Below are 27,161 nucleotides of genomic sequence, written 5' to 3'. Positions count from 1 at the left end.
ACTAAAATGGATATGTTCTGAATCTGGTACAAGCTGCTGTAAATCACAGTCTATAGTTGAACCAGAGTACAGCTAACACAATTTTAATATTTAATTTATAAAGTAAAAAGAGGGCAATTGTCAATATTTTAAATACTACTTAATAATATTTTACTAATAATCCAGGTAGTTCTGATACCAAGGATGCCTAGGCCGTGCCTTCTCTTTCCCCAGGCCCCAGGAATGAGGACAGAACTTTCCAAGGGCTGCTTGTCAGATGGCCAAGGTGCCTACCCAACCCGTGCATGGCCAGGGACAGTCTGCACCCACCTGAGGAACACCGAGTTGGGGCTGTCCGTGGAGCTGTGTGGGGCTTCCACACCGTTCTTCTTTGGGCTGCCAGGAATCTCAAACCGGAACACATTGTCACTGGATGACATCCTTTTCTTCACCATTGTCACTTGTCCACTGCCAAGAAATAAGCTCAAAAGCTCATTTCTGAAGCTCCCAAATAAAGTGAAAATCTGTTTCAGCTCTGCACAGTTCCTGCAGGGCAGGAAAGGCTTCACCTGACTCCTAATCTAGCAAAGGCTTTTTTTTTTTTTTTTAAGTTAATGAGTAACGCATCAGTATGACACAGGTGGTTTTCATCCAACTGACATTTGCTCTGAAAGAGAAACACAAGTGTTTGGGAAATTCAGCTTTCAGTTTACTTACATGAACACCACTAAATCTGTGGATTTAGTAGAGAGTCTATGGACAAGTAAATACTTAAGCAAAATACTGAGGAACAGAGGCTGAGAGCACTAGATGTTATCACAGGATGCTTTTCCTAGCCACCCGAGCCTGACAGACAGAGTATGGAATGTGGATCTGCCGCACACCCCGGCACATGCAGGAAATAACCAGCCCACTGTGTGTTGCAGCCAATGTTGGCAGGATACGTAGGCGATTCAAGGCTGCACTCCTCCGTGCTTGGGTCCTGAAGGCTTCTGGAGTTCTTATGGGTGTGATATGTAAGTCAAGGGAATCTCAACATTGGGGCTGTGTATTTTGCTGGGTTACAGCAGGCTGTGACCTTTACAAAGCAAAACAACAAACACAAACACATGGAGGGGAGAGTTTGAGTTGGCGGTGTTTCTTGCTGGTTGGGCAACCTTAGAGGACCCCCCACTTGCTGCACTCAACCTCTGCTATGCCTGGCCTGTTAGATGCAGTTATAGGAGGATAATATGCCATGGCAATTGGTAATTATGCTATGTAGTACCATTTTCGTCTGGATACATTGTACTGAACCCAGGAAGTCCAGAAAATGAATTTCTTTGTGTGAGAATCTTCAATCACTTCATGTTCAGACACTGGAAACAGCAGTGTCTTTCTACCAGTGTTTCTAGCAGCAGTGAAGTGTTTGCTCCAAAGTAGCTCTATGTCTCTTCTTGCTTTTGTGATTAGTCAGTTACATCCAGAGAAGTACACAGATTCTGATTGTGGAATAGAGCAAAGTTTCCCTGGAAATCAAACCTTTAGCCTTGGCCTCATTAGCACTTTGCTCTGACCAACTGATAACCAGGCAGCACAGGTTCCTGCTGTCCCGTGTGCAGTACTGATTTGAAGCAGGCTTTTGAAATTAGACAAATGATGTCCTTCACTGGGATTTTCCTGCTCACAAATAGGGTGACCAACTTATCCTGGTGTGCCTGGGGATTTTTCTGGTTGAGCACTAAACACCTTGAATCCTAGGAACTGCTTGGTGCTGGGCAAACAGTGATGGGTGATGGGTGGTGATGCTTGTGCTGAGGGCCCTCGCATTGTCATTCTGCTGGTTCCCTGCTCCCGGCGTCCCTCCTGTACTTCGCTGACGAGATATGATCTGCATTTCTCTTTTGCCCCCTTATCTTTCTGTTGCTATTGTGTTGGAAATCATGTTGGAAAGATATTACATAAACTAAGCTATACTAAAGTGTTGAATCAAACCAATCACCTATCTCATATAATAGCAAAAACCTGCATGGTCGTTTCTATTCCTTGTAGATGTTAATAGCCAACGGAGTGTAGCATGTTGCTATCATGAAGGTTTAGGTTTTAACTAGGGCAATGCTTAACTTAGATCAAAATGTCTCTAAAGGAGGAACTCTCAGTGTCAGTGGCTGGTCTGTGGGCATGTTTTTTTCACTAGTATTCACTCAATTAACAAATACGTGTCTATTGGCGAAGTTCTATGCTAGCAGCAGTGAGTGATACAAAACAGTTTTAGAAATGAGCCCTTGCTCCAGATAATTTGACATATAGCGTCTTATTTAATCCTTGTCAAGTTCTGGGATTTGAACTTAGGGTTCACCTTGCTAGGCAGGTGCTCTACTGCTTGTGCCACACCTTCAGCTTGTTTTCTTTGATTATTTTGGAGACAGGGTGTTGCTTTTTGTACAATGTGGATTGTGATCCTTCCATTTGATGTTTCCTACCTTCGCTGGGATGATAGGGGCACACCACCATGAGCTTTTTTTCCATTGAGATGGGGTCTCTCTAACTTTTTGCCTGGGCTGGTGCTGGAACTGAAAGCCTCTTGATCTTAGCTTCCTAAATAGCTAGGATTATGTGCCTGAGTCACTGGCCGCTCACCATCAAGTTACATTTTCATAGCTGAAGAAACCATATCTTAAAAACTTGGCCATAATTAAATACTGAGAATGTGGTCATGATGGAACGTATTCGTCTCACAAATACTTACTGAATACTTACACTTAAAAGGAAGCATGATCATTTGAGATTGAAATGGCTTAGGAAAGTCTCATAGAAAGGATGTTTGTGTTGAATTTCAGTGAGGGCACAGTGCAAAGGCAGAAGGAGAGAACAGAACTCCGGAGAAGATGAATGGGCATGGACCAGGCATGAGTGCAAGAGTGGAGAGTTTGTGTTGGTGTGGTAGAGGGAATAGCTTTGGAGTCTGAATGTCCTTCTGAATCCCGAAGAACCTGGAGTGCCAGTGTGGCTAGTTCAAACTTTATCCTGTAGGAAATGGAATAAAATGATGAGTGATGAGTTTACCATATGTACCATGCGTTGGAAGCCACATGGGCAAGGGTTAGACCATCAACCATAGTCATCTGGGAGAAATGTGGATTTTTGTTTTGTTATGTTTTTGTCAGGCAGCAGCTTACTAGTCTATGGAAGCACTCTGAAGTAGTTAAACTGTCTTGACTGAACTATGTAAAATGTCGAGCTAATTCCTTATCATAAGAAATTGTGTCAAAGAAGAGATTTGTGGAAACTCTAGGGTAGAGGTCACAAACTCAAATGCTTTCAGGAACTGGAAAGGAAGCAAAACTGTGAGGTGAACACAGAAGCCAGTAGGAGGTGGGAGAAAATTGGAATGTGTATGCCCTTCCCAGGAGATGCTGGTGGGAGAGGGCATCCTAAAACCTGAGAGTCACATTTAGTTAGAGCTTGGAATGAAATTTTGCTTTTTTTTCTTTTCTCAGTGGTAGGAATGGAACACATGCTAGTCAAGCACTGTACCCCTGAGGTACAGTCCAATCTGATTTCCTTCTTGATAGGATCTGCCTATGACAAGTCGGACAAAGTTTACAAGTGCTTATGCTTGGACTTCATGTTCAAATAGCATTAAGGCTCTGATGCACATGAGCACTGAAAGAAAACTGGAATTCTGATGGCTCTGTTGTTAAGATTAATGGCAGTTGAGAGCTGTGCAGTGAGCCACATCAGGAGCACAGCATGGACAGTGTTGAGGTGGCTATGACCTCTCTTCTTGCTTCCATTGTGATTAGTAAGCGACATTAAGAGACCGCCTAATTCCTTTGACATGGCCTCTACTCGAGGCCGCAGTTTCTCTGTCTCTCTTTCTCTCCTGGCAGTACTGGGGTTTGAACTCAGGGCCTTGCATTTGGTGGGCAGGCACTCTACCCTTGAGTTACTCTGCCAGCCCAACAGCTCTCATTTTTATGTGAGAAAATTAAAACAAAGACCAGGAGATCAAAGATAAGGAGTAGGGCATTTCTGTAGATATATCTATAAAAAGAGCTGACAAACTGGCCAAGATGAGTAACATATGATGAAAACTAGCTACAACTAAAAATAATGGCAGCAGAAATCATTCCATACCTACCATGGAAGCTGAGATTTAAAAAAAATCTACTATTAAAACTAACAACTAGCTGGCAGTTTTAAGTAAGGCCACCAATGATAAAAATGGCTCATTTTCTGATACTTTCTAATAAAATAATGTCATATCTTTATACATTGAGTTTGTAGAGAGACTTTGACATAGGAAAAAAGAGTAATGAGTTTGGGTTCTACTTGGTGAGTCTGTTATTTGCTTTTTTCTTCTGCCAAATCAAAAGCTTTTAGGTGAGATCTGGCCTGCTGATGTGTTCTACTGGGCCTTTACCATGTTTTGCAAGTAGACATTTCTTACACATTTCATGTAGAGTTGCTTATCTGGTCTATCTGAAACATGCCTAACAAAAGCATGGCAGAAACTGGCCGTTACTAAGCAGGAGCGCCCTCTTGTGATATGGTTGAATTCTGCCAATGATGATACATTTATGGGATCCAAGTATTCTGAAATGCACAATTAAAGAGATGATATGCCAATAGGTGTGAGGCTAGATAGGAGGTGAGGACTTTAAGCCTGCGCATTTGCCTTCTAGATGTGTGGGATTTGGATATCAAGGCACAAGATCAAACTGAAAATACCAGAGAAATGTAGTTTCCAAACGAGGTTTCTAGAGGCATGGAATATGATTTACATTTATAAATGATGGTATTTCCTCCACAATTAAGTAGAGTTAGAAATATTTGTACTTTCAGATTGATCTGGTGGATTATGGTGTGTTCATACTAGTAGTAACGGTAGTTTGTCACTCTAAGCACAGCCCCCTTCAGTGTGGGCATGGAGAGTTCAAGCATGAGGTCTGTACATCGTAAACCTTCAGAAATATGACCGACGATGATTATGACTTTTGAGCTGGTCGTATTTTCACTAATGTTGAGATATAAATAATATCTTTGAAAGATATGACTTGTTGTTCTCAATGTGACTTCAGCAGTTCGTCTGCATGTGGTTTGTGGAAGACATAATCCTAGAGGGAGAGCAAGTATTAACATTCTGGGCCCAGGAAGTGTTGACAGTGGTGGATTGGTCCTGCCAAGCAACCTAGAATGTTTTAGACTAACTCATAGACTAAATTATGTCTGAAGTCCCTTCCTGTCTCCTCAAACTCCTTTATTCTGTAGTGTTTCTATAATAAACATTGAAGACAGGGTTAATTCCACCCTTACAGTCATGAACTCTTCCGTGAGAGGGTGCAGAGAGAAGACGATTGTCCTGAAAGAAAGTTGTTACTCTCTGAAGCAGATAGTGACATTAAAGGGGATTTTGCCCAGAAAGATTACAAAATTGATCTTACAGCTCTGGGAAACATAGCAAGATCAGACTTCAGGCAACCTTTGTTTTTGTGCATTTGGGTCTTAATGATAGAAGGGAAATAAATTTGAAAACCCAGGTTCCTATTCTAGTTCTACCACCAATGTGGGCAAGTCTTTTCACTGCTTTTCATTTTATTTGCTAAAATTTATAAAATGAATTGAGACAGTTGATTTTAAACATTCTGCTATTGTTAATTTTGATTGATTGATACATTCTTTATTTAACAGTGATATGCTAGAAAGCTGGCTTTCCAGAAGAAAATAAAAAAGTTGTAACTTGTATTGTTAGCCAATTTCCACAGTGTAAATACTTCCACCATGGCTGATCTCAAGCTACAACATGGTGCTTTGAACATGGCTTTGAGAAGAACTGCTGACAACCAGCTCTTGTGAGCTCATGAGAAGTGACTTCTTCACACCACTGCAAATTTTTAAATCTTCAAATTTGGTTGCTTGCTAAAACATCTGAATTTTCCTCCAGAGTTACCAGATTTTAGAAATGCATGTCTTTTGATTTGAATAGCATTGTCATGTGACAAAGCACATAGGAGCTATTTTTCCAGTACTAAGGATTGAACCCAGGGAGTAAATGCTAGGCAAGCATTCTGCCACTTGAGCCAGACATTTTGTTTTCATTTTCATTTTGAGATAGGGTCTTGCTAACTTTGCCCAGCCCAGCCTCAAACTTGCCTCTGCCTCTTGAGTAGCTGAGATTATAGATGTGAACCACTGTGCCCAGCTACTTTGTTTGATTTTACATATATAAATTGGTAATTATTTCCAGAGAAATACTTCTGAAGATGGTATGATTATTTCACTTTTTGGTATTATTATGGCATATATGTATATAACATAAAATTTACTATTTTAAAGTTTATACTTTAATGGCATTAACCATATTCACAACATTATACCAATATCATTTTAAAAATGTACACACTTGTAATTCCAGCTATTTGAGAGGCAGAACTAGGAGGATTGCCATTCTAGGCCAATGTAGATAAAAGCTATGACAGCCTATTTGAAAAACACACTCAAGCCAAAAAGCCTGGGATGTGGCTCAAAAGGTAAAAGCTCTTGTCTAGCAAGTGTGAGGTCTTGAATTCAAAACCTTAGTACTGCCAAAAAATTTACTTTTTTGTTTATAAAACAAATGCATGTTTATTATAAACATTCAAAAATATACAAAATATAAAGAAGAATATTTATAAAGTGATCTGTATTCTTTAGTCCTCAGAGATAAGTTACACTTAATATTTTAGGATGATCAAAATTATGTTTTTCTCTTAAGGTTTGTCAAAATAGTTTGATAATCCTGAAAGTATATCCTATATTTACTAAATATATATTTTTATAATTTTCAGGAGTCCTTACCATTTAAAGTGAGGAACAAAAGACACATATTCTCGGTTCCTTCCTTACAGCTGGAGGACCAGGGACCAAGAGTCGTTGAAATAGAATCAACCCCGTGCTTAGAGAAGTCCATGACACAGATTTGGGGAAGATTTGTCTGGGAGTAAACATAGCACTGGCTAAGATGTTTTTGATATTATTCTAGAAACTCAAAAGTAGATAATGAGATTTAGAACCAGTATGGACCTTAGACAGCACCTACTTAAGACTCTTCATGTTCTGGATCTCTCTTTTGTCTTCAGAGGGCATAGATGACCTTCGCAAGATCACAGAATAATCAGCAGCAAAGCCAGGGATGCCTCCTGACTCACCCTTCATTCCTGACCTGGTGCTGTGCAGAATCCCTGCTCCTTATAATTACAAGAGAATGAGCTCCCTTCAACACCAACCCATCTGTGTCTTTTGTTTTGGTGTACTGGACTTTGAACTGAGGGTCTTGCACTTGCTAGTCAGTTTCTTTATAACTTGAGTCATTCCTTCAGCCTTCCCACCTACGTTTAATGCTGTCTTTTTTTTTTTTTTTTTGAGACAGGGTCTTGCTATATAGCCCAGGCTGGCTTTGAACTCAAGACCCTCCTAGTGCTGGGATTAGAGGCATTTGCCACCACACCACCACTGTGTACAGAGAGATATGATTGCACAACCTATAGTCTTTCATTTTCCACCGATATTGTGTGAAGTGACTGTGTGTATGTAAGTATTATATATTTTACCCTCAGGCAACAACTTTCATGGGCTCTGTCATGAATTACAAAGTTTAAAAATTTCCCCCAATTCTCTGAATTTCAGGGTTTTTCTCCCTATATTTTGCAATTTGGAGTCCAGAGCCAACTCATATTTTGTTTTTAAAATGAGACTGTTTGAATTCTTACTGTGTCACCTTACTAGCTTGGGTTTTGTAAATGCCTATACTTTATTTCCTAATGTATAAAATGAGAATAATAGTATCTACCAAACAGGTTTATTGGGAAAGCAATTAGTTAATATTTGTAAAGACCTGGAACATGAGTTGGCATATAATAAGAACTCAGCAACTTTATATTTATCTTGACCGATATTTATAGGTTTTTAAAAAAAAATCAACATTTACAATAAGATGATAAGGCCTTATTTAAAGTAACTAACTGTTTTGGAGTTGTTTTTAAATTGCTCTATAAATATATTATCTATATAACACAAAGCTCACCTGTTTAAAGTGTACAATCTAGTGACTTTTAGTGTATTTGCAGAGTTGTGCGATTATCCTCACTCACCTAATTTTAGAATATTTTTATCACTCCTAAAAGAAACTTTTCACTGAAAAGCAGCGACTCCCAGTCTCTCTCCCTCCCCTGCTGCCCTAGGCCATCACTAATCCACTACTTTCTCTTTCTATAGAAGCACATCCCCTATCATTTGTTGAGAGAGAAAGTACCTATTCTGGAAATTGCTAAATGTGAGGTTTTGTAACTGGCATCATTCATTTAGTATGTTTTCAAAGTTCATCCACATTGTAGCATGTGTCAGTACTTCATTCCATTTTTCTGAACAAGAAATATCCCATCATATGTATATACCAAATTCTATTTGTCCATTCTTCAGTTGACAGGTATGTGGATTGTTTACACATTTTCGCTTTTATGAATAATGCTGTTAAGGAATTTGTGTCTACAATGAATAAATGGATAAATGAACTCAGGACAAAAATAGACAACAATAAAGAAGAAAACAGCCAGAATATGGAAAACCTCAGAAAAAAGAACGAAACAGAACTGCAAAACAAAACGGAAGGCCAATCCAGCAGAATAGAACAAACAGAAGACAGAATCTCAGAACTTGAAGATGAAATGGTAATTAAAGGAAAAACTGAAGAACTATTAATTAAACAACTCAAGACCTGTGAAAAGAAAATGCAAGAACTCACTGACTCCATCAAAAGACCAAACTTGAGAATCATGGGCATCGAAGAAGGAGAAGAGGTGCAAGCGAAGGGAATGCGTAATATATTCAACAAAATAATAACGGAAAATTTCCCAAATCTAGAGAAAGATATTCCCATACAAATGCAAGAGGCCTCCAGGACACCAAACAGACCAGATCAAAATAGAACTACTCCACGACATATCATCATTAAAACAACAAGTTCAGAAACTAAGGAAAGAATATTGAAGGCTGTAAGAGAGAAAAAACAAGTAACATACAAAGGTAAACCCATCAAAATCACAGCAGACTTCTCAACAGAAACATTAAAAGCAAGAAGAGCGTGGGGTGAGATCTTCCGGGCACTGAATGAAAATAACTTCAACCCCAGGATACTCTACCCAGCAAAGCTATCATTCAAAATAGATGGAGCAATAAAAGTCTTCCATGATAAGCAGAAACTAAAACAATATGTGACCACAAAGCCACCATTACAAAAGATTCTGCAAGGGATCCTGCACACAGAAAGTGACACCCAACTTAACCATGAAAGGGCAGGCAGCACCAAACCACAGGATAAGAAAAAGCAAGACAGTAGAGAGTAACATCAAGTTAGGTACACACAATCAAACCTTCAAACAACTAAGATAACTAAATGGCAGGAATCACCACATACATATCAATACTAACGCTTAATGTTAATGGACTTAATTCACCCATCAAAAGACACCGTTTGACAAAATGGATTAAAAAAGAAGATCCAACAATTTGTTGCTTACAGGAGACTCATCTCACTGACAGAAATAAGCATATGCTTAGGATGAAAGGCTGGAAGAAGATTTACCAAGCCAATGGCCCCCGAAAACAAGCAGGAATAGCAATACTTATCTCTGACAAAGTAGACTTCAAACCTACATTGATCAAACGAGATAAAGAAGGACATTCCATACTAATAAAAGGGGAAATAGACCAAAAGGAAATAATAATCATCAATCTGTATGCACCCAATGTCAACGCACCCAATTTCATCAAACATACCCTGAAAGACCTAAAAGCATATATAAACGCCAACACAGTGGTTGTGGGAGACTTTAACACTCCATTATCATCAATAGATAGGTCATCCAAACAAAAACTCAATAAAGAAATCCAAGATCTAAAATATGCAATAGATCAAGTGGACCTAGTAGATGTCTACAGAACATTTCATCCAACCTCTACACAATATACATTCTTCTCAGCAGCCCATGGAACCTTCTCCAAAATAGATCATATCCTAGGGCACAAAGCAAGCCTCAGCAAATATAAGAAAATAGAAATAATACCATGCATACTATCTGACCACAATGCAGTAAAAGTAGAACTCAACAACAAAAGTAAAGACAAAAAACATGCAAACAGCTGGAAACTAAATAACTCATTACTTAATGAAGAATGGATCATCGATGCAATAAAAGAGGAAATTAAAAAGTTCCTAGAAGTCAATGAAAATGAAAACACAACCTACCAGAACCTATGGGACACAGCTAAGGCAGTTTTGAGAGGAAAGTTTATAGCCATGAGTGCATATATTAAAAAGATTGAAAGATCCCAAATCAATGACCTAATGATACATCTCAAACTCCTAGAAAAACAAGAACAAGCAAATCCCAAAACAAATAGAAGGAGAGAAATAATAAAAATAAGAGCTGAAATCAGCGAAATAGAAACCAAAAAAACCATACAAAGAATTAATGAAACAAAAAGTTGGTTCTTTGAAAAAATAAACAAGATCGATAGACCCCTGGCAAACCTGACTAAAATGAGGAGAGAAAAAACCCAAATTAGTAGAATTAGGAATGCAAAAGGGGAGATAACAACAAACACCATGGAAGTCCAGGAAATCATCAGAGACTACTTTGAGAACCTATATTCAAATAAATTTGAAAATCTAAAAGAAATGGACAGATTTCTAGATACATATGATCATCCAAAACTGAACCAAGAGGAAATTAATCACCTGAATAGACCTATAACACAAAATGAAATTGAAGCAGCAATCAAGAGTCTCCCCAAAAAGAAAAGCCCAGGACCTGATGGATTCTCTGCTGAATTCTATCAGACCTTTAAAGAAGAACTGATACCAACCCTCCTTAAACTGTTCCATGAAATAGAAAGGGAAGGAAAACTGCCAAACACATTTTATGAAGCCAGTATTACACTTATCCCAAAACCAGGCAAAGACACCTCCAAAAAGGAGAACTATAGGCCAATCTCCTTAATGAACATTGATGCAAAAATCCTCAACAAAATAATGGCAAATCGAATTCAGCAACACATCAAAAAGATTATTCACCACGACCAGGTAGGCTTCATCCCAGGGATGCAGAGGTGGTTCAACATACGAAAATCAATAAACGTAATAGACCACATTAACAGAAGCAAAGACAAAAACCACTTGATCATCTCAATAGATGCAGAAAAAGCCTTTGATAAGATCCAACATCATTTCATGATAAAAGCTCTAAGAAAACTAGGAATAGAAGGAAAGTACCTCAACATTATAAAAGCTATATATGACAAACCTACAGCCAGCATTATACTTAACGGAGAAAAATTAAAACCATTCCCTCTAAAATCAGGAACCAGACAAGGATGCCCACTATCTCCACTCCTATTCAACATAGTACTGGAATTCCTAGCCAGAGCAATTAGGCAAGAAGAAGGAATAAAAGGAATACAAATAGGTAAAGAAACTGTCAAGATATCCCTATTTGCAGACGACATGATCCTATACCTTAAAGACCCAAAAAACTCTACTCAGAAGCTTCTAGACATCATCAATAGCTATAGCAAGGTAGCAGGATATAAAATCAACATAGAAAAATCATTCGCATTTCTATACACTAACAATGAGCAAACTGAAAAAGAATGTATGAAAACAATTCCATTTACAGTAGCCTCAAACAAAATCAAATACCTAGGTGTAAACCTAACAAAAGATGTGAAAGACCTCTACAAGGAAAACTATACACTTCTGAAGAAAGAGATTGAGGAAGACTATAGAAAGTGGAGAGATCTCCCATGCTCATGGATTGGTAGAATCAACATAGTAAAAATGTCTATACTCCCAAAAGTAATCTACATGTTTAATGCAATTCCCATCAAAATTCCAATGACATTCATTAAAGAGATTGAAAAATCTACTGTGAAATTTATATGGAAACACAAGAGGCCACGAATAGCCAAGGCAATACTCAATCAAAAGAACAATGCAGGAGGTATCACAATACCTGACTTCAAACTATATTACAAAGCAATAACAATAAAAACAGCATGGTACTGGCACAAAAACAGACATGAAGACCAGTGGAACAGAATAGAGGATCCAGATATGAAGCCACACAACTATGAGCAACTTATCTTTGACAAAGGAGCTAAAAATATACGATGGAGAAATAGCAGCCTCTTCAACAAAAACTGCTGGGAAAACTGGTTAGCAGTCTGCAAAAAACTGAAACTAGATCCATGTATATCACCCTATACCAAGATTAACTCAAAATGGATCAAGGATCTTAATATCAGACCCCAAACTCTTAAGTTGATACAGGAAAGAGTAGGAAATACTCTGGAGTTAGTAGGTATAGGCAAGAACTTTCTCAATGAAACCCCAGCAGCACAGCAACTAAGAGATAGCATAGATAAATGGGACCTCATAAAACTAAAAAGCTTCTGTTCATCAAAAGAAATGGTCTCTAAACTGAAGAGAACACCCACAGAGTGGGAGAAAATATTTGCCAGCTATACATCAGACAAAGGACTGATAACCAGAATATACAGGGAACTTAAAAAACTAAATTCTCCCAAAACTAATGAACCAATAAAGAAATGGGCATGTGAACTAAACAGAACTTTCTCAAAAGAAGAAATTCAAATGGCCAGAAAACACATGAAAAAATGCTCACCATCTCTAGCAATAAAGGAAATGCAAATTAAAACCACACTAAGATTCCACCTCACCCCTGTTAGAATAGCCATCATCAGCAACACCACCAACAACAGGTGTTGGCGAGGATGCGGGGAAAAAGGAACCCTCTTACACTGTTGGTGGGAATGTAGACTAGTACAACCACTCTGGAAAAAAATTTGGAGGCTACTTAAAAAGCTGGACATCGATCTACCATTTGATCCAGCAATACCACTCTTGGGGATATACCCAAAAGACTGTTACTCCAGAGGCACCTGCACATCCATGTTTATTGCGGCACTATTCACAATAGCCAAGTTATGGAAACAGCCAAGATGCCCCAGCACTGATGAATGGATTAAGAAAATGTGGTATCTATACACAATGGAATTTTATGCAGCCATGAAGAAGAACGAAATGTTATCATTCGCTGGTAAATGGATGGAATTGGAGAACATCATTCTTAGTGAGGTTAGCCTGGCTCAAAAGACCAAAAATCGTATGTTCTCCCTCATATGTGGACATTAGATCAAGGGCAAACACAACAAGTGGATTGGACTATGAGCACATGATAAAAGCGAGAGCACACAAGGGAGGGGTGAGGATAGGTAAGACACCTAAAAACTAGCTAGCATTTGTTGCCCTTAATGCAGAGAAACTAAAGCAGATACCTTAAAGCAACTGAGGCCAATAGGAAAAGGGGACCAGGAACTAGAGAAAAGGTTAGATCAAAAAGAATTAACCTAGAAGGTAACACCCACGCACAGGAAATCAATGTGAGTCAATGCCCTGTATAGCTATCCTTATCTCAACCAGCAAAACCCCTTGTTCCTTCCTATTATTGCTTATACTCTCTCTACAACAAAATTAGAGATAAGGGCAAAATAGTTTCTGCTGGGTATTGAGGGGTGGGAGCGGGAGGGGGTGGAGTGGGTGGTAAGGGAGGGGGTGGGGGCAGGGGGGAGAAATGAACCAAGCCTTGTATGCACATATGAATAATAAAAGAAAAATGGACAAAAAAAAAATAAAGTCAGATTCTTTATCATCAAAAAAAAAAAAAAAAGGAATTTGTGTCTAACTTTTTGTGTGGACATGTTTTCAATTCTCTTTGGTTATATACCTAGGAGTAAAATTGTTTATAATTAGCTTTTGAAGGTTGGTCAAACTGTTTTCCAAAATAGTTGTAACATTTTACAACTATTATGTATGAGGGTTCCGATTTCTCCACAGGCTTGCCAATACTTTTTTTTTTTTTTTTTTGTCAGTACTGGTGTTTGAACTTAGGGCCTTGTGCTTGCTGGGCAAGTGCTCTACCAGTTGGGCCATGCTTCCAACCCTTTTCATTCTGGTTGTTTTTGAGATAGGATCTCTCTTTTTGGCTTGGGCAGGCCTGGACCATTACCCTCCCACTTATGCTTCCCTTGGGAGCTGGAATGACAGGCACACAATACAACACCCAGTTTTTTTCCATTGAGATGGGGGTCTCGTGAATGTTTTTGCCCAGGCTGGCCTACAACTATATTCCTCCAGTCTCAGCCTCCTACATAGCTTGGGGTGACAGGTGCGTACTGTTGCACCCAGCTCCTGGTTGAGATGGGATCTTGTGAACTATTTGCCCAGGCTGTCCTGCAACAGTGGTCCTCCCAATCTCTGCCTCCCAAGTAGCTAGGATTATAGGCATGAGCCATCAGTGCTTTGCCTGCCATTACTGTTGAAAAGACTATTTGTGGTAGTGTTTATTTCTGGGTTACTAATTAGTTTTAATGATGTAAATAGAAACTTACTCAGAATTGGTGAATTTGATTGTCTCTACTCTTTGGAGGATAAGTGGCAATGGACCCCAGTTTCAAATACAGGTCTGAAGAATCCAAAGCCCTGCCTCTTTCCACTGTTATACACACTTACCCCAAATTGTCCTCAGTTAATTTCTGTAAGCTCATTACTGAATATTATATAAATTAAACACACCCAACACAAGAGTTCCTGATCTCCTTAACCTTACATTTACACTTTATGGTTATATTTTCTGTCTCCTAAGCCCTCACACCATGTTTATCCTCCCGGTATAGGCGTGTACACTGTATTCCTTTTCTCTTTATTGCCCTAATCTGGGCTGAGTTTAATAATCACCCAATAAAATTCTTTAATCTTTGAAGATTGGCTTCTTTGAGGGGCTTACAAGCAATTGTAGTTGGAATAATAGAGTTAAAAAATGCCTTTCTTGATACCTAACACTCTGCTGGTAGTTTTATAAGATTTAAATTAGAAAACAAAGCACCCCATCCCCCACACACAATTGAATGTCTCACCCACAGAACCCACTTATAAGGAGCTCAAAGAATCCTGGTCTAAAACCAAACCTATCTTTTCAGATTAAAAGGAATTTAAAACCAAAATTTACAGAGCTGACTGACATGTGTGACTGTGCAAGTGTGCTACAATCCCATTTCCCTTAATTGTCCTCTGAACAGATTGGGTCTTAGGTTGCAGCTGTACCTTCCAAGATTCTCCCAGCATTGCTCCTGTTCTTTTCTGCTTGAATCTTTCTTCAACTTGAACAACAAGAAAACCTCCAAACTTTCCTGGTTCTATAATGCAATAAATGCACTTGTCTCAGAGGTTCCTGGGTACATTAAAGTCTGTGGACTCACAATTGCTTTTGCTCAAAACTCTAATGATAAGCAAGGAAAATGCCTCCAGTGGTCAACCAAAGACCTTCTCCATAGAGATGCTCTGTCCTGAGATACAGGAGACCTGTCACAGAACAAGGAGGCAACACTCCACTATCAACCTTTTTTATCCCCCAGGACTGAAACCCATCACTTACAATTCCATGTCTGGGTCCTCTGGCTTCACTTCCCACCCTGGGGGCATATTCTTCCAGGGCATGAGCTGGGCTTGCAATGTCTGTAGGATGCTCCTCTTTTCTGCTTGGGCCTGCTGTTTTCTTCTCATCTTGTAGAAGCCAACTGATCTCCAAGAAACTCTGGGGAGTACTGGAAACAAACTTGGAGTTTCCACCTGACCCAGCCAATGAGAGTTCTGTTAGCCAAGTGGCCAGTTTTTCCTTTACAAGTGCTGGATCACGGTTTCTCTTTTCAAGTTTGCTCAGACAAACGGGATCAGCCACACCTGAAAACCACATCACTGAGCTCATGAAGCCTCCTTCACCTCAGGATGTTTATCTTATCTTGGTGTTGACTTGGACTTTCCCCTGACCCCTCACTCATGACCTCTAGATCCTGCTGTAATTCTGATGTCTTCCTCACTGGAAGATAACTGAGTGTACGCTATCTTAGCGCCTCCACGATAATTCTCCACAAATTGTCCTCATTTTGTTCCTGTAAGTTAATTACCACATGTTAAATAAACACACCCAACATAACTTTTATATTCACTACAAAATGATATTAATGTCTTATCACCTAAGTCTCATCTGTGCTTTTTGCAACCAGAATATACTTAAATTTAATTTTTTTGAATTGTTATACATTAATAATATGAGGGGATTTCATTGTGATAAGTCCATACATGTGCAATTATACCTTGAACAAGTTTACCTCTTCCATTATATTTCTATTCCCTCTTTCCCTCCCCCTTTTCAAACAGTGTTTGGTGGGTTTCATTATGTTTTCTTCATATGTATATTTAACTTCCTTCTTCACTATGGAGATTCATTAAATATCTACTACTCATAAACCTGTCACACCAGAAGATGAACTCATAGGAAATTGCTATTTTTAATTTTTCTTTAAAAAAATTGTTCTACTAAGTCAGTAAAGCAGACAACAAAGTAGGTCACTAATTAGCATAATAAGATTAAATGAAAGGTTTTTTTTTATTATGTGTCAAAATTTAATTTTCTTTAGTGGTAGTGTGGGTTGAACTCAGGGTCTTGAGTTTGCTAGGCAGGTGCTGTACCACTTGAGCCACTCTGGAAGCCAAATGGTTAAATATTTTAAAATATTTAATTCACTTTAATCTAAGATCATTGCAGAACAAAATGCATGTGAGGTGATAATTTATTTGCATAGGAAGTGCTAAGATGAAGATTTACAAATGAGAAGGAAGAATACAGTATGCTTGAGTTTATGGACAGATTAGAGAACAAGAGATTTTCATGCATGAGATTATTAAAAATGTGAACAATTTTTATTTTATACTCTTTCAATCAATATCTGCTCTCATATTCGGTGGCAGATTAAAGGCATCGGTGACTGTGTTCATCAGCTTTTTGTCACTGTGACAAAATACCTGAGGAAAATAACTTCAAGGAGGAAAGATTACAGTCCATGGTTACTTGGCTCCAGTGCTTTGGGCCTGAGATGAGGCAAAATACTGTGGTGGCAGGAGAGTGTGGCAGAGATGTCTGTTCACCTCATGGCAACCAGAAAGAAGAAATCGAGTGAGTAAAGATCCAAGGAGAAAATATCCCCTTCAAAGACATATATACCCAAGTGACCTGACCTTCTGTTACCGACTTGCTCAGTCTGAGACCAGAGTCTGTCTTGAAATTTCAAGGTAATGAGAATGAGCAAAGCAGTGAAATTTATTGAGAAAGAGAGCAAAGAACAGAGATCCCATAGCTGGGAGGGGTCCCAAGAGATGGCGGCCACCATCTGGTCTTTGTCTAGAGCCTTCTATTGTTGTAAGAAAGAAATTTCCAACAAAGACCCTTATCCTGATTGGTTGGGAGCCATTTGGATTGCCTTCTTGGACCAACCAGACATCTGTATGTGTTGTTTGTGTGTTTCTTGCCCTATCAGGTCTCTGATCATGTGTCAGACAATGGCTAGGATTTGCTGATGGGTTTTGGCCATTTTCCTCTAGATGAGGAAGTGAGCCATTTCACAGTCTCCTAGTCACCATGCCTGTTACTTTCCCTCAGAAACCTTAGGCGTCTCCATGCCTGTTGCTTTCTCAGAGACCTTGGAACTTGAATGTCTTGTGAGTCTTGATTTATGACCAAGAGCCATGCCCTAACGGCCTGTGTTTCCTTTACCTTCCAACCTGTTTTGCTTCCTTCAACTAGGACTCACCTCTTAATAGCTCATTAAGCTATGAACCAATGGGCTAATCCATTGATATAAGGTTAGCACCCATGATCCAATCACCTCTTAAGACCCCACCTCTGAACACTGCACCTTCAGGGACCAAGCCTTCAACACATGAATCTCAAAGAGACATTCCATATCCAAACCATCCCAATACCCTGATTAAATGAATAACCCCCATGTATCTATATAGGATACAGGGCCCTTTACCTTATAGCTTTGTAGTCTCTGTCCACTCTAACTTGGGCTGGGCTTGTTTTGGCCAGGAGAATATGGCAAAAGTGATGATGTGACAGTTCTGAGTCCATGGCTTAAGAAGTCTCTGTATTTCTGCTGCTTCTCCAGCTTCTCTGCAGTCACCATGACAACATGCTTGTATTAAAGACATCCTCCCTGTGAGACCATATGGAGAACTGCGTCATTCCAGCTATCACAGACCACCCAGCTCCCAGCCTACCATAGACACATGAGTGAACCCAGCCAAAATAAAATTGGTCTGGATCAGCAGAACTGCCTGCCAACCTGAAGGCCCAAATAAATACATAAATGGTTGTCTTGAACTCCTAAGTTTTAAAATGGCGTTAGCAATAGCTAACTACTTCTGATTCTATACCTAGTCACACTAATAGGGTTAGATAATAATAGCTCCTCACAGGGCATTCACATTTGAACTGTTGTGAACTGCTTGAACTGAATGAAGATAACTTTGAAAGGGCTTTAAAGTTCAGTGAGTCAGCAGGGGGAACTGAGGGAGCATGTTGGGATCTTCCTGGGATAACAGCTGGTTATGTTGCAGAGGCCTGCTGCCTTTAGATATACGGGAGGTAATGAGGCAGGTTAGAATTAGGGAAAGTTTGGGACTGCTCCCCCTCCCTACTCCCCTTGGCCAGTAGATTAAAGGAGCCAGTTAACCAATGAATTCTGGCCCCACCTGTGGGAAAAATCCTGACCACTTAATGGAAGAGGCTAGCTTTTTTTATTTTGCTCAAGCAATGCCTCCTTTCATCTGGCAGAGCCAGTAATCCCCTTTTCTTTAATAAAACTTTTCTTCCTCAATACACCCACCTGTTCTGCTTGGATTCTTCCACGCCAGAATGCAAGGACAGAGATCTTGTGAAGATAATCTTAGCACTTAAACAGTAGCTTTAAGGTGGGGAGGGTGACATCTACAAAATCTCAAAATCCTATCTGATAGATCAGAAACTACCACCATCACATCCCCACATTCTAGTCCTACCTCCCTTTCTGTCTCCCCACTCTCCTTGCAGCCTCTCCAGGCCTGCTCTTCCCAGGCCTGTTTCCAAAGCCTTTCTTTTCATCTGAAAACTGCAACCCAGGTGTTTTGTTTGTTTGTTTGTTTTTTGGGAGTGGGCTGGGGCTTGAACTCAGAGCTTTATACTTGCAAAGCAGGCACTCCACTACTTGAGTCACACCTCCAGTCCATTTTGCTGTGGTTATTTTGGAGATGGGGATCTCTTAAAGTACTTGCCCAGTCTGCCCTCAAACCTCGATTCTCCTGATCTCAGTTTCCCAAGTAGTTAGGATTATAGGTGTGAGCCACCAGTGCCCTGCTGTACCCCATGTTTTTGCATTGAAGGGGTAGCACTTTTAGTGTAAGACAAACATAGCTTCCAATTCTGCCTCAGACCTGACATGGAAGCACCCTCAGACATGCTAAGGGTTTAGTATCCATGTTCTTCTTTGTAATATGTGATAAGATAAGGTTCTTGCCCATACTTGGGCCTTTCTCTCCACTGCTTAACCTTACAGTTAGGGAAAGAAATGAGTTAAAAACAGAAGCTACTGCTTTTAAAAAAGTTAGTCCAAGGTTGTTTGGATCACAGGTAAAGATTTATTCTGCTGATTCAGAAACTGGGTTGCCAGTAAAACTTCAGTAAATATTAACCCCTGTTTTATTACCTGTGTTATCAGTCAAAGAAATGAAAATTCACAAATTTTACATGTTATAGATGGATCCAAAGTCATACATAAGATTGGAGGTGGGGTCATAAATATAATGGTTTGATTATACAATTTGTGACTTTTTTTAGAAAAAGAAAAAATGTATCTCCTACTCCATTTTAGGAATATGTAACAAGGTCATTCTTACTGAGGAAACTCATAAACGGAAGGATGCTATTTCAGACAAATCATCAGCCTGCAACCTTTCTCAAGAATACTCATAAACTCAGTTTTCAGTAAAAGAGCAGGAATGAGCACTCAGAGGGGAAGGCTGGTGGAGAGGAGGGTAATTACATAACAATGAGTGCTATCCCTGTCATGGTGTTGTTGGGTATGGGGACCTACGGGACAGGTGAGTGAGCCAGTATCCCATCCCCCATGGAGAGCGCTATGAGCCCTGCACCCTGAGAAGGAAGTACATGGTCTCATAAAGCTGCATTCCTGCATCCTGAAGAGGAGATACATGGGGCCGTAAATCTGCCATGGGGCTGATAGATAGGATGCTCTCAAGGTTGTTTCCCCCTCCATCCCATAAGGGGTAAATAGACCAGCTCATCAAAGACAGCCTGTGCATGAATCCATGGCCAATGGAAAGAACCTACCTAATCCTTATCCTAACCCAGAGTTAAAGTGTTCATAAAAAGCCCCAGCCTTCACCTCAGCAGGGAGTCACTGGTTTCTGGGTTCGCTGCACTGCTCTTGCTGCAGCCTTTTTTTTTCTAATGAATCTACCTGTGTGTGCACTATCCGTGTTTTGTGAGCTTATTCCTAAGCCCAGCAAAGACAAGAGCCCCTGGAGTGGCCCTCCTGTACCCCACAACAGTGTTTTCCACAATACAGAGCTTGTTGGCAGAGTGGCTTAAGGAGTAAGAGTGCCTAGCAAGCCTGTGAGGCCCTGAGTTCAAAACCTAGTGCTACCAAAAAAAAAAAAAAGTTGAATAAATTGCTCCAGGCCATGTGTCAGACACTTGATTGGGACTTGGGTCACATCACTTTATCCCCCTCATGCTTAGTTCTCTCATATGTAAAGTGGGGCAGGGGTAAATTAATGCTCCCCCGAACTGTGGTCTGTGGACAGTTTCTCCAGCCCATGCAAAAGTTGGGAAATGTGAAGGTCTGCATTAGGAAATCTATACAACCTTATTACTCACATTTAACCAAATAGAGAGTGTGGAAGAATCTCATTTGGGAAAGGCAGAGACCGGTGATTCTTGAAACTTCCTCTGGCTGTAAAGACACTGGAGTGAAAAGAAGTTTCTATTCTACTATAATTTCCTGCAGAATCCTCTTTTACCTAGGAAGAAATTGAAGGACAGACCGAGGGAGGTCTAGGAGACACTTCTCCTCCCTAGGAAACACCTGTTTGCATCTGAAAGGCATCTCTGCCCTCAGGCAATGCAAAAATAGGCTATAAAACCCACTGCCCACCCCGACCCAGGGGATCACCGGATTCCGGGTCCCCCTGCATTCCCCAATATGCACTGTTTTTCTTCTCTTTTCTCCAACTAAATTCTCTACAAATGAAATCTTTCCGACCTCTGCTGTTAGAGTCTGTCTGTGCTTTCATTCTCAGAGCAGGCTCAAGAACCCTGAGCACCTGAAATTCCTGTGTGTGTCATCCGTGCATCATATTTGGCGATGCACAAAGGGACCAGCCATCACCTGAGGTCGGTATAGGTTGTGCCAAACTGGGAAAGACTGCCTAGGAATGTGACTGTGAGTGTCCAGCACTCTGGTGGAGTCTGTTTTCCAGGAGAGACCCCCCACCACAGCCTAGCTATGATGGAACTCTCAGGTCGACCTTTTTTCCCCTCTCTCTCTGTCTTGTTAAGGAGGGTTTCTCCCTTGGGAAACTGAGGAAAAGGTCCGAGCCCACTACAGCTGTATGGCAGGCAATCTGAGGAAACTCAGATGCCAGGCATGGGTTTATACTGCACTGCCAATGCTATGTGGGCAGAACCCAACTTCAGTGCACCAAGGCTTTTTCTTTTTTCCTCTCCTTAAATGCTAACTCTCTCTTTCAAGATCTGACCAGTTTAAGGGAGGTCTGAAAACAGCCAGTGGAAAGGAAAGTTTGTCTTCAAGCTACAAAAGGTGTTCTGGCTGGGGCACTCCCCGGTGTCACCCAAAGGCTAGAGATGCAACTTCCTGACCTGCCCTGAGGCCCCAAAGGCGGCTAAGTCTTGGACCTCTCCAGCCATGTCCGTGGCAAACAGACAATCAGATCTCTTACACTTCCTTCATGGTTTCCGTGGCCCGAGAGTGGAGGTCACCTCTTGCTTCCAGTGCTCCAGTACTGCCTTTGGCCAGGATTGATCTGGACAGCAGGGATGATCAATAATCCCTCCTGTGTTGAGCCTGGAAACTCTCTTTTCCCCCAACCCTGAGCCTCTCCTTCCCCTTTCCCAGGCAGTTCAGGATGAGTGTGTGTGTGTGTGTGTGTGTGTCCCTGTTTTGCTCTAAATAGCAGTGAGCTTCTGTCTTTAGGGAGTTTGGGAAAAAAATCCCTACAGGCACCAGAAAGTGATAGTCTCCAGTTTAGGCTTAACTGTCTTTGTCAAGCATCAGGTTAAGTGGTTAAACAGGTTCTACAGCCTGCCCTCAGGGAAAGAAAAAAAAGCAGTTAAAAGGCAAAAACTGCAGGTCTCTGTTTTTACCCCTTACTGGAGCAAAAGCCTCCAGATGCTCTCTCTCTCTCTTTTCATAGAAAGTATATATGCCTCACAGAATATATAGGGGGACAAAAGTCTACTTCATCAGGAGTCCCCATCCATGCCTCTACCTCCTTCTGGCCATACGAGCCCTCTTGGTTACTTTGATAGAGTTATTTTTATTAATTACAAATGTTCAGCTGGTAGAGGAGAATTAGGCCTACTTGGGTCGCAGGGCAAACAGGCAAGTCAAAATAGATGAGAGATTGGTCAAAGATCATCTCAGGGGGGGTGGGTACAACTGAGATATCTATCTGTAAATCCTCCAAGGCTTTACCCACAAGGGGCACCTGAAGGAGCAAGGGAGAGCTGGATGCCCTCTCCCACTACAGTTTCTCCTCATCTGGGGACACTTAGATAAAAGGAGAAACCTCTGTTAAGGTGACCAATTTTCCCTTGTTTCCCTTTTTAGATGGGAAATCAAGCCTCAAGGATCCAGGAAGGATTCCCCCCTTGCCTGCTTATTAAAACATTGGAAAGATTTTGATCCAGAAAGCCTTCAGCAAAAGTGACTCAAGTTTTACTGCATCCAGGCTTGGCCACAGTATCCTCTGGGAGATGAGGAAAGATGGCCAGAAGGAGGGAACATTAATTATAATACCATTCTTCAATTAGATATGTTCTGTAAAAAGGAGGGAACCTCAATTCCCAATTCCAACAGGGGATCAGACAGTGCCTAGGTATGACCCTAAGTGGGACCCTGAAAATGACAAGGATGAATGGAGTCATAACCATTTTATACACTGCATTCTTGAGGGTCTAAGGAGAGCCAAGGTAAAACCTCTTAATTACTCCCAAGTCACAGCTGAACAGCAAGGACCCTTAGAAACTCCAGTAGCTTTCCTACAGAGACTTAAGGATGCTTTACAAAAGCATACCAACATTATACCAGAGTCACAGGAAGAGGAAATTGTCCTGAAAGATAAATTTCTAACACAGTCAGCACCAGGTATCCATAAAAAGCTTCAGAAATTGGTGACTGAAGGAAGCAGAGATCTGGACCAATTGGTCCGTGTAGCCACATCTGTATACTCTAACAGGGACTTAGAAAAAGAAAGGAAGGACCTGGAAAAGGAAAAGAGAAAGGATAAGTGGCAGGAGGCTCTGATCGCAGCATTCAGAGAGGCTTCCCCGGGGCCAAGTCCAAACATGCTTTCAATGTGGACAGGCAGGCCATTTTAGGAGGGAGTGCCCCCCAGAGAAAGCTACCTCCAGGACCCTGCCCCATTTGTCGGGGAAAACATTGGAAGGCACACTGTCCCCGGTTCCCAGGGGAACCAAGACCAGAACCTCCCACCCAATGACGGGTTCCGGGGCTTCCCATACAGGCTCCTGTGACCACCAAAAAATCAGGGGAGTCCCAGGTTTTACTCATGATTGAAAAGCAAAAGGTCAGCCTCCTTATTGATACTGGAGCCAGCATCTCAGCTATTTCTTTCTCTCCCGGACCCAGGTCCTCCAAGAAAATTACTGTTCGAGGCATATCAGGCCAGCCTCTAGAACTTTATTTCACTCAGCCTTTAGCCTGCTCCTGGAGAGATTTCCATTTCTGTCACTACTTTTTAATTGTCCCAGAAACCCCTACTCCTCTGCTAGGGTGAGACCTTCTATCCAAATTGGGGCTACAGCTACTTTTACCCCCAGCAGAGTACTTTTGCTTGCCCCTAATAGAGGAACAAGTAGACCCCAACAAGTGGATGGATGGACACACTGTGGGACGGGCATGAACAGCTGCCCCAGTCCTAATTCATCTCAAGGACCCCTCCTGGTTTCCCCATCAAAACCAATATCCTTTAAAGCCAGAAGTTAAGGAGGGGCTAATTCCCATAATCAAAGACTTAGAGACAGGGACTGCTAAATAGAATGCTCCAACCCATATAATACTCCTATTCTTGGTGTCAGGAAGGGACCTAACAAATGGAGGCTAGTCTAGGATCTCTGCCTGATCAACGAAGCAGTAGTGCCTCTCCACCCTGTAGTTCCAAATCCCTATACACATTTAGCCCAAATACCTCCAGGTACTGCTTACTATTATGTCCTGGATTTGAAAGATGCCTTTTTTTTGCATTCCCTTACATCCTAAAAGTCAACCTATCTTTGCCTTTGAGGACCCCACAAGAAAGTCTGGACAGGTCACTTGTACTGTCCTCCCCCAGGGATTCAGAGACAGCCCCCACCTCTTTGGGTTAGCTCTAACCCAAGACTTGGCAGAATGGCAATATCCACAAGCTACTCTGCTACAATATGTAGATGACCTCCTGCTCTGTGGACCAAATGAGCCTGTCATTTCATGAGCCACTGAACTCATGAAAACTTACTAAACTTCTTAGCAGATATAGGATATAAAATCTCTCAAGAAAAAGCCCAATTGTGTCAGTCTAGGGTTACATATTTAGGTCTTGTCCTGGAGAAAGAACTGAGGTCTCTAGGAGAAGATAGAATCTGTCTAATCCTGATGTTTCCTCTACCTAAAACTCTAAAGCAATTGAGGTTCTTTTGGTGGGGGGAGGAGTCACTGGATACTGTAGAATTGGGATCCTGGGATATGCAGACCTAGCCAGGCCTTTATATCAAATCCTTAAGGAAGCACAGAAGGATACACAGCCCTTTATTGAATGGAATGACAAGTCAGAAAATGCATTCCACAGGTTAATGTAGGCTCTCATGACAGCTCCTGTCCTGGGTCTCCCGGTACAAGACAAGTTTCAATTATATGTCTATGAAAAGGGAGGACTGGCCCTGGGAGTGCTGACTCAGCTCCAGGGCATCACTCCCCAGCCTGTAGGCTACTTAAGCAAAGAGTTAGATCAGGTGCCAAGGGATGGCCAGGATGCCTCAGAGCAATGGTTGCAATAAGCCTTCTAGTGTCTGAAGCTCAGAAACTTATCCTAAACCCCACACAGCCTAGGGGGAATTTTAAACTCAAAAGGAGAACTTTGGCTATCTGACAGCCGTCTATTTAAATACCAGGCCCAGCTTCTGGGAGGGACAGAAATAACTTTAAGAACCTGTCAGAGCCTAAATCCTGCATCCCTTCTACCAGAGGCAGAGGGAAATCCTGAGCACTCGTGTGAGGAGGTACTTATGGAAAATTATGCTGCCTGACCTGACTTAACTGATTGGCCCTTAAAAAACCCAGATCTAGAATTATACACTGATGGCAGTTCCTTTGTTAAGAATGGTGTCAGACATGCAGGGTTTGCAGTTGTGACAGAATTTGGTATCCTCAAATCAGGTCCTCTTCCTCCTAATACAAGTGCTCAATTGGCAGAATTAGTGACCCTGAGAGAAGCCCTAAGACTGTCAAAAGAACAGAGAGTCAACATCTATACAGATTCTAAGTACGCCTTCCTGATCCTGAATGCTCATGCAGCCATTTGAAAGAAAAGAGAAATTCTAACTACAATAAAAGCAGCTTCCCATAGAAATAAGGGAGTTTACTTTAATAGTTTTAGGGATAACAGCATTAGTTGCAGCCCTTGCTGGAATCAGTTATGGGGTGATTGCCAATCATGTAACTGCAAAAAAACCTAACCAAAGTGGTAGAGGACACCTCAGACCAGGCAGGCCTAGCTATTAAGGACATGCAAAGGTCTTTGTCATCCCTTGCCTGTATAGTAATGGACCACCACCTGGCTCTAGATTTTCTTTTGGCCAAACAAGGCAGGGTATGTGCCATCACCAATACCTCCTGTTGCACATATATAAACACTTCAGGCATTGCACAGGAATGTGCAGATTACATTCTCCAACAAGCTAAATGGCTCTGGGAGCAATCTTTTGAAACTCAGGTTTCTACACAGATGTGGGACCAAATAAAATCCTGGCTCCCCTTCAGGACTTGGTTCCTACTCTTTCTAGGGCCTATAGTTGCCATTATTCTCTCGCTTGTGTTTGGGCCTTGCATTTTAAACTTACTTGTCAAGTTTGTTTCTTCTCGCCTAGAATCCATCAAACTACAAATGCCTCTGGTGGAGATGAAAATGACCTACTACCGCGATCCCCTTGACAGCCCCTCTCATGGTCAGCCCTGACGCTGCGGGCCCCTTCATTGCCCCCTGTCAGCAGGAATCAGTTACTGAATAGACTTCATTGTCTCTATCCCTAACAGCAGTTAGGGCAACCATTGAGAAGGGGGAATGAAGGACTGAAGGATGGACTGCAGGAGGTCCCAAAAGGTGATAAGTGGTCAAGGAGACACTTCTCCTCCTTAGGAAATGCCTGTTTGCATCTGAAAGGCATCTCCGCCCTCAGGCAATGCAAAAATAGGCTATAAAACCCACTCCCCATCCTGACCCAGGGGATCACTGGTTTCCAGGTCCCCCTGCATTCCCCAATATGCAGTGTTTCTCTTCTCTTTTCTCCAACTAAATTCTCTACAAATAAAATCTTTCTGAACTCTGCTGTTAAGAGTCTGTCTGTGCTTTCATTCTCAGAGCAGGCTCAAGAACCTTGAGCACCTGAAATTCCTGCACATGTCATCCGTGCATCAGAATGAGGGAAAAAATCAAATTTTATTGATCATTTACTCTCTTAGGCACCCTCTTAGATATTTTGTTTTCCTTGTTTATTCCTTATAACAACCATATGGAGTAGTACTTTTTACCTTACCAAAATTGATTTTAACCATACCCTTTTTTTTTTTTTTTGGCAGTACTGGGACTCTACCACTTGAGCCACTCCACCAGTTTTTAACTAATCACACCATTTTAAAAATAACCACTGTAGCCTTAATGAGACAGGAACGGACAG

The 27,161-nt window shown here is 41.1% G+C and overlaps 1 protein-coding gene and 1 long non-coding RNA gene across 7 annotated transcripts in view; one reads left to right on the top strand and one right to left on the bottom strand.

Moving 5' to 3' along the window:
- Window positions 1–442, bottom strand: part of Gramd2b (GRAM domain containing 2B) — a 91,718-nt gene extending 91,276 nt beyond the window's left edge. For 2 of the 6 annotated variants that reach the window (XM_020184970.2, XM_074076590.1), the window contains exon 1: window positions 310–442. In XM_020184970.2, the coding sequence (XP_020040559.2) occupies window positions 310–434 (125 nt within the window). In that variant the 5' untranslated portion in view covers window positions 435–442. The remainder of the gene's footprint in view (window positions 1–309) is intronic. The other 4 variants (XM_074076588.1, XM_074076589.1, XM_074076592.1 and 1 more) reach the window with 2 other exon arrangements.
- LOC141424119 (uncharacterized) overlaps window positions 1–27,161 on the top strand; it is a 536,343-nt gene that overhangs the window by 35,830 nt on the left and 473,352 nt on the right. Inside the window, exon 3 of the long non-coding RNA XR_012448988.1 lies at window positions 214–995. This is a non-coding gene — a long non-coding RNA (uncharacterized lncRNA). The remainder of the gene's footprint in view (window positions 1–213; window positions 996–27,161) is intronic.

The sequence above is a fragment of the Castor canadensis genome, chromosome 6 (genome assembly GCF_047511655.1).
Source record: "Castor canadensis chromosome 6, mCasCan1.hap1v2, whole genome shotgun sequence".
Lineage (NCBI taxonomy): Eukaryota > Metazoa > Chordata > Mammalia > Rodentia > Castoridae > Castor > Castor canadensis.
Note: the sequence above shows the minus strand (reverse complement) of the source record. Positions and strands in the feature narration are given on the sequence as shown.